This window comes from Lithobates pipiens, unplaced genomic scaffold (assembly GCF_037356315.1).
Source record: "Lithobates pipiens isolate NorthernLeopardFrog02 unplaced genomic scaffold, aLitPip1_a1.2 Scaffold_8, whole genome shotgun sequence".
Lineage (NCBI taxonomy): Eukaryota > Metazoa > Chordata > Amphibia > Anura > Ranidae > Lithobates > Lithobates pipiens.
Window position 1 is genome coordinate 284,815,082 of NW_027507903.1, and position 8,019 is coordinate 284,823,100.

Here is an 8,019-nt window from a genome sequence, read left to right on the forward strand (position 1 = left end):
GGGACAAAGGCTCGGGACACAGGTAGGCTGGACACACACACACACACACACACACACGGATGGAGACACACACACACACAGGGATGGATGGATACACACACACACAGGGATGGATGGATGGATGGAGACACACACACACAGGGATGGATGGATGGATGGATGGAGACACACACACACAGGGATGGATGGATGGATGGACACACACACACACACAGGGATGGATGGACACACAGGGATGGACGGACACACAGGGATGGACGGACACACACACAGAGATGGACAGGCATGTCTCACCCTCGGCTTATACACGAGTCAATAAGTTTGCCAGTTTTTTTGGGGGTAAATTGGGGGCCTCGGCTTATATTCGGGTCGGCCTATACTCGAGTATATACGGTATGTGCAAGGGAGCACCGCTGCTGAAATCTGTCAAACAAGTTACAAAGAAGCTTGAAGCAGTAACGGATTTTAGAATAGGAAGATCATATACCACACTACCCTCAAATCAGTCAGACATCTGACCTTTTACTACTAAACGTTTTACCCTAAACATGGCATGGGCAAAACATGGGTATTCTCCTGACTGAATACGTATTATCCATCTTGCCAAAATCCTTATTAAAAAAAAAATGTTCATACGTACCAAAATTCTCCGTAAGGTTCAGATCCCGCCATTTCTGTAATGCTTCATAGAAGTACGTCTCAACATCCTAATGCAAGCAAAGGATACCAAAATCAGGTGCACACTCTTAGAAGATTTTAGCTTTAGAAAAGCACAAAGGGAAAGTACTGAGAGAAAACAGGAAGCTGCCAATGCCAATCATCTCCTGAAAATGCTTGATTCTTTGTCTTCCTCTGGACTCAAACTTAGAACTGTGTCACAGACCTGAAACATGTAAGCAGCTAGCGAATGTCACAGCAAAATCAAGCTTCTGAGTCGCATACCAGGTCAGTGGCTCAAAGCACTGAAACCTCTGGATCGACTTGACAATCATAAAACTAGCATTCACAAAAGGAGAGCATTCAAAGAGCTAAATATTTCTTAGTACAGCTTTTCTTTAACATGGGGTGTATAAATGGGATTTTAGCAGCTATTGGCCACCCAACATGACAAGGGGATCATTTGTGCTGCAACCATAAAGCAAAGCTTCACAGCATGTGAGCACCCTTATTTGCTGCCCTTTCAGCTTAAGCGAGGGCCAACGGGGAGCAGTAAAAAACACAGTTCAACTGCATGTTTTTTTTACCACCCCCAAAGCGTAAATCATCCCTCAGACAGCGGTGAACAAACTTCAACTATTCATAACAAAAGATGAAATTAAGTGATTATGAAAGGGTTGAAGTGGTTGGTACAATTTTTTTCTTAAAATAATAAACATTATACTTACTTGCTCTGTGCAATGGTATTGCACAGAGTGGTCTTTTTTTTCATCCGCCGATGTTGTCTCACCTCCACTTCTCTGGGTGCTCCCATAGCAAGCTGTGGGGCACTCATGCAGGCATCCAGACACACAAAGCATGGCTCAGAAGCCCCCCCCCCACCCTTCTTATAGGTTTTGAAGGAAAGCAGCAGGAGCCAACGACCCTGTGTCTGTGTTCTGTGAGGAGTGGAAGAGAGAAGTGCTGCTGCAGATGGGCACATCGCTGGATTGAAAGAGGAGCCAGGTAAGTATTTGGGGGACTGGGTGGAACTAATATTGGAAGGATTTTTTTCACTTTAATGTAGAGAATGTATTAAAGGATAAGTAGTGCCAAAACTCTTCTGGCCCTACTTCTCCTGTAGGTCACAAGAGTACACTTCATTCTGCACTCCTGTGACCCAATAGTCACCTAAATAAAGCCTGCTGTTGGCTGATGTCGCTCAGTTGGTCCAGGCTCTGGAGAGATCCCGACTTTAATGTTGGGATCCTTTAAGATACCTGGACCAGCAGCTGGCTCAGCCTCTCAGCAAGGTGCTGAAAGGCTGAACCAGCTGCTCCTGCCCCCTTCTCCAGCCCAGCGCTCAAGTGACCGCTGGATGGGCAGAGCAGCACTTTGAAAGCAATTTTGAAGCACTTTCAAAAGACATTCGTCAAGTCCTCAAATGTACTAAGAATTATCATTCAAAATGTATGTACATAAAAATCTACTAGTGTACGGCCAACTTTACTGGTGACATCTGCCTCTTGACATGATCTTACTTCTCCCCTATTCTCTACCTTTTTTTTCATGCATAGTGGCTTGAATTTCAAGATATGCCATTCCTATTTTGCTATGCCTACCACTCAAAGCTAATAAAATAAAAGGGTCATTGTTTTCATTAAATTGTAATACCACCATTAAAAAGCTCAATGCAGCGTTGAATAAATTATTTTTGTTACATTTGTATTTATAGCAATGTACAAAGTATTTATATTCTCCCAATACAGGCACAGCACAATTATGTTTTACCCACACACATTTCAAAAACATTAGGAATTTGGGCCTTTGGTACAGTGAAGTCAGATATAAAATATGCAGGGCACACAAGAGAAATATAAATCCTTACCTCTGAATAGCTCTCTGTTCGGTCAATGCGGTGTATAATATCAATGTTCACATTTGCTAGTCTTTCTGAAAATGTCTGGAACTGCAGATAAAAATACCAAATATTAATGATCAGAGTATTTTTTTTGTTTTAACTCCTATTCTCAGCCTTTTGATGCTTCTATGCACTACTCGGCCAGTCATGGTTACACAATTCAATGATTGCCTTCAATAACCTCACCTAAGACATTGGTAGCAAAAAGCCCCCTTTAGAACATGCAGCTACAGCAATTGTTTCAATAAAGGGCAGTTTGACAAGGTTGCACTGTAAACCGATGACAGATCTCAACATATGACTGTCAGATGTATGCATACATGCCAGATTATTTTGCCTAAAATGTTTTAGGAAGTATATGGCCTTATTCAATAAAGGCCTCAATTACACTTGCAAATACCACAAGACACCGTATTCCTGCGGAAAATTAACAAATGTGTGCAAACAACAATGCAATGACAGGCTGACAGGAGTCGTGGCTGTTTTCATGTGTTTGGCCATTCAGCAGGTACCCGGGTTAGGGACAGATTATTCTTTCTAAGCGCGGGGCTGACCATCTGTCTCTAGCCACAGGTAACTGCCGGATGTGTGAATACATGCAAACAGCGGTGCAGAAACATAGTGCTTGTCATTGCTTTTTTTATAGACCAAGAGGTCGCCTCCCTGCCGTATCCACAAGTGTGAATGAGGCTTCATGTGTACAGGCTGATTTCTGGTGCAGTGACTCATAGTAACCAATCAGAATTCCCTTGGATGAAGTAAGACACGCACAAGAGGAATGGCAACTGACTGCTAAATGGTTACTCTATAAGTACAGGTGTACCTTTATGAGTCCGTTCACACAGGGGCAACTCAGATCCGACTTCAGGTCACCCCTAGTCGCCTCAGGTCGGACAACATTTAAAAATCAATGTAAGTGAATGAGAGCCGTCTTAATGCACACTACCGAAGTCGCTCCGACTTCAGAAAAGGTTCCTGTACTACTTCAATCCGACTTGTAGGCGACCGGTATCCATTGATTTCAATGGAGGTCGCCTCCAAGTCGGATCTCCGTCTATACGGAGGCGACTCTCACAGAATTATCAGCTCTCAAGAGGGAACTCCACGTCAAATTTATGAAAAAAAATTGGTATGGGTTCCCCCTCCAAGAGCATACCAGGCCCTTAGGTCTGGTATGGATTTTAAGGGGAACCCCCTACGCCGAAAAAACAGCGTGGTGGTCCCCCCCAGATCCATACCAGACCCTTATCCGAGCACTCTGCCCGGCCGGCCAGGAAAGGGGGTGGGGACGAGCAAGCAGCCCCCCCTCCTGAGCCGTACCAGGCCGCACGCCCTCAACATGGGGGGGATGCCTTGGGGAAGGGGGGGCCGCGCGGCCCCCCCACCCCAAAGCCCCTTGTCCCCATGTTGATGAGGACAAGGGCCTCTTCCCGACAACCCTTGCCCTTATTAAAGGGGGCTCCCGGATTCCGATAAGCCCCCCGCCCGCAGACCCCGACAACCAACGGCCAGGGTTGTCGGGAAGAGGCCCTTGTCCTCATCAACATGGGGACAAGGTGCTTTGGGGTGGGGGGGGCTGCGCGGCCCCCCTTTCCCCAAGGCACCCCCCATGTTGAGGGTTCGCGGTCTGGTACGGCTCAGGAGGGGGGGCCCCCTCGCTCGTCCCCACCCCCTTTCCTGACCGGCCGGGTAGCGTGCTCGGATAAGGGTCTGGTATGAATCTGGGGGGGACCCCATGCCGTTTTTTCGGCGTAGGGGGTTCCCCTTAAAATCCATACCAGACCTAAAGAGGAAGTAAACCCTAATGGGTTTACTTCCTCTTTCATTCCCTGCAAAGGCAAAGCATAATGGACTACTATGCATCGCATAGTAGCCCATTATGTGTCACTTACCTGACACATGAGCCAGCGATGTCACCGCTGTCCCCTGTAGTCCGGCGCATCCATCTTTTCGGTGGGGTCTCGCAGCTCCGCCGCTGTCATTCGGCGGAGCCGCGATGACATCACTCCCGCGCATGTGCACGGGAGCCGACACGCGCGGCAGCTCCGTTGTTGGAAATGCCGCGCTCAGTGCGCCTGCGCGCCGCTGTCTACGGCGCATGCGCCCTAGACAGCGGTGCCTGTCTTCGGGCAAATATCTCCTAAACCGTATAGGTTTAGGAGATATTTCTTGGACCTACAGGTAAGCCTTAATCTAGGCTTACCTGTAGGTCAAAGTGGTTTGGAAGGGTTTGGGGGAACCCACGGCAAATTTTGTTTCAGAAATTTGGCGTGGAGTTTCCCCTTGAGAGCTCATTTTCTGATTGGCCACGGCAAAAGTCGCCTGGCCTGGGGCGACTTAAAGTCGTGTTGTAAGTCGCCCCAAGTCGTGTTCAGGTCGTGTCCAAGTTGCCTCCAAAAGTCGTGTTGAAAGTCGTGTTGCCCCTGTGTGAATGGACCCTAACAGGAAAAGTAAAAGGAAAAAAAAGACACTGTACAGGTTCCTCCACCCCTATTATTAGAGAGATATATATATATATATATATATATAGCATTAACAACTGAGTTGGGCTCATACATTCATCCCAGTTTGTAGTCATGCCTGTATAGAGAAGTGCAGTAATGTGTATTACAATGTAAAGGGGATGCTCTGCTCCTTATGGGGCTTGATTTGAGCTTGGATCCTCATTGAAATCCAGGTGTGCAAGACTACCAGAAAGTTGACAACTGCACTGAGCCAATCATTTACAGCTGGGGCATTCCCCACCCCACAGCTGCATCCATACAAGGGTTGTGTACATGTGCGGCTAACGTGTTGGCCACAGCTTCCGTGTGGGCTCGAACTAGGACCATACACACCAGAGCTCGTTCCTAGCCAAAATCAGACCCCCATAAGCAGTGCAGTCCCCCTTTACATTGCTCAACACTCTGCGCGTCACTATACAACCATGGCTAAAAACCCTCAGTTTAATTCTTTCATTCAGGTCTATAAAGCTTGTGGTTGCAGTGGAGCAAAGGCACCAGGGGAAATACAGCACCCACACAGGAGAAGTGAGGCTTAAGAGTTCATTCACAACCTGTCTGTATAGATCAACTCAAGCTCAGGGGCAGTTCACACCATAAATCGCATAGGAATGCGATGTACATTCCTGTGTGAAATCAGCCCATTCATTTCAATAGGCTGAAATTGCATTAGACCACACCAAAAGTAGTGCATGCACTACGTTATAAAAGGCACAGGAAATATATATCGCATGTTACTACTGTACCATGCAATCTGGTGCAGGCAAACACATTTGAAACCTGTTTGGGGTGTGATTAAGTAAAAATTTACACATGCTGCAGACTGCAGCTGCAGTGCATTTTGAAACTGCAGGAAACGCAGGTTTTCCACACTGCGCTCTGATGTGAACAGGCCCGCAACTCACAAATGTTTTCTATGTGACCTGTTCACAGCATAGAGGCAGGTTGAAGTGTGTAGCGTCAAAATGTAAATATTCTGCTGTTTTATGCACCGCACCTGACAGCATGTCTTCACAATGCACTGCAGCGCACAGAGTTACATATAGTGTCTTTTTAAGACACTTTAATATAGTAAAAGTGTATCGAACCTCCCTCACCGATCCTACACAACATACACCATCGTACAAACACATTTCATGGTGGGATCATGGCTTAAGGCAGGCCTGTGTCACGTCACATTCGGCTACCCATCACATTTTACTACCCGCTGGAGTGCGCATGCACGGCGCTGCCATATGCGTTCCAACACAGGGCCTCTCGCTTCATTCGGCATCATTATAATCTAACTTTATGTCCACTTGGATGGTGGGGCTTAAACCTGGACTCAGGGGTGGAACGCATATGGCGGCGTCACGCATTGCGCAGTCCAGCAGGTAGCCGAATGTGATGGGTCGCCATATGTGATGAAACGCCGGTGCTGCACCTGAGGTCTGATTTGGGGTATAATAGCCAATCTTTATGGGGTATTTTATACAGTGGTACTCCTGTGCTTTAACAAATAGCAAGAAGCCTTACATTACCCATTTTATCTCTATGGAAAGCTGACAGTTACAACCTGAAACATCATAAGCACATGACAAACACATCAAATCTGAACACACAGGATCTGCTCTTTGTAAGATTACATTGTGCATGTAAACAGCAGAGTAGAGTGCAGTATGGCGCCAAGAGTTCCACATGGCATGCTGAGACTTTTAGTTCCACAAGGTCTAGTTAAACTAAACTATAATGCAAGTATGGACATAGTCAGTCCTAGATGATGGTCCCCATAGAAGTGATCCCTGCAAACACTATGGCAGTACATACCTTAAATGTGTTCTCAGACTTGTGATGAGACGATTTCGTCTTCATGGCTCACAACAATCGTAAATCCGTATCGATCGCAAATTGACTGTAATTAGTATTATTATGTTATGGCTGGTTTTGTTTTGATTTCTTGCACATTCCCATCCACATTAGACACACGTTGCTAGACACAGGGCGCCGCCATCTTTGCCGACAGTGACGTAACACAGGCGCACTTCCGGAAATCCCGAGCAGCTGCTTTGTTGCCAACCACATGGAAGTGGAACGCTGTGAGCTGACGCGCCATGTTGTGGTTGGCGGTCTTTACCAGCTGCGTACATAACAAAGCAGAGAAACATGAGAAGAGTGTACATTCATGTATGCAGGAAGAACAAATGCAGCACACCAAATCTTTTCTAGAATACAGTGCCTTATAAAGGATGTACTGTAACCCCCTATTATATACAGATAGCATTTTTTTCTGAGGACAATTTACCATTGAAACTATCAACCTTTTAGACAACATATAATTTACTTGAGACGAGGTCTTTATCCAAGGTATACTAATGTTTTTTTTTATCTATTGCTAATAAAGTGACACCAAATGCTGGTTTAAAAAAAAAAAATCTATCAAAGTTATACGAAAAGCTAATTTACAAAAAATAAATAAACAATTTGCACAGACTGGTTGCGTTCTTGCTCCTCTTGCAGTCCCCCACCAGCATTGTCAGCTCCTCTGATCTTCCAGTGCCTCCTGTATAAAGCCAGGAGCAAAGGAAGAACCTGCACATGTGCAATCCCATTGGGTCCTGAACCAAAGCTGTGTGCATCTATTGACACACATAGTGGCAGTAAGTCATGTCCCTGCCCCTCACAGGAGTCGGCTCTCAGTGTTACCTGTGAAAGCAGTAAGCAGTGAGAGTAATGGTGTTAGGCCTGGTATGCATTTTTTTTTCCTGCATTTTCAGTTTTGCAGAAACATACTACGGTCCATTTAACATGGTTTCCTATGGGTCATGTTCACATCTGTGCATTTTATGGAAAGGGCCAGGAATTATTTTTTTTGGGTTCCATAGACTTCATTGGATCAAAAAAGTGTATTGAAAAACACAAAATGCACCTGGAATATGTAAACTGCAACCGCCATAGGTGTGAACCAGGCCTTGCACTGAGGAG

At 45.9% G+C, this 8,019-nt stretch overlaps 1 protein-coding gene across 1 annotated transcript in view; it reads right to left on the reverse strand.

Moving 5' to 3' along the window:
* UTP20 (UTP20 small subunit processome component) overlaps nucleotides 1-7,095 on the reverse strand; it is a 134,727-nt gene extending 127,632 nt beyond the window's left edge. Inside the window, exons 1-3 of the mRNA XM_077472259.1 lie at nucleotides 6,865-7,095; nucleotides 2,525-2,605; nucleotides 641-707 (exon numbers count right to left, since the gene is read on the reverse strand). Coding sequence (XP_077328385.1) covers nucleotides 641-707; nucleotides 2,525-2,605; nucleotides 6,865-6,909 — 193 coding nt within the window. The 5' untranslated portion in view covers nucleotides 6,910-7,095. The remainder of the gene's footprint in view (nucleotides 1-640; nucleotides 708-2,524; nucleotides 2,606-6,864) is intronic.
* Nucleotides 7,096-8,019: the final 924 nt, after the last annotated feature.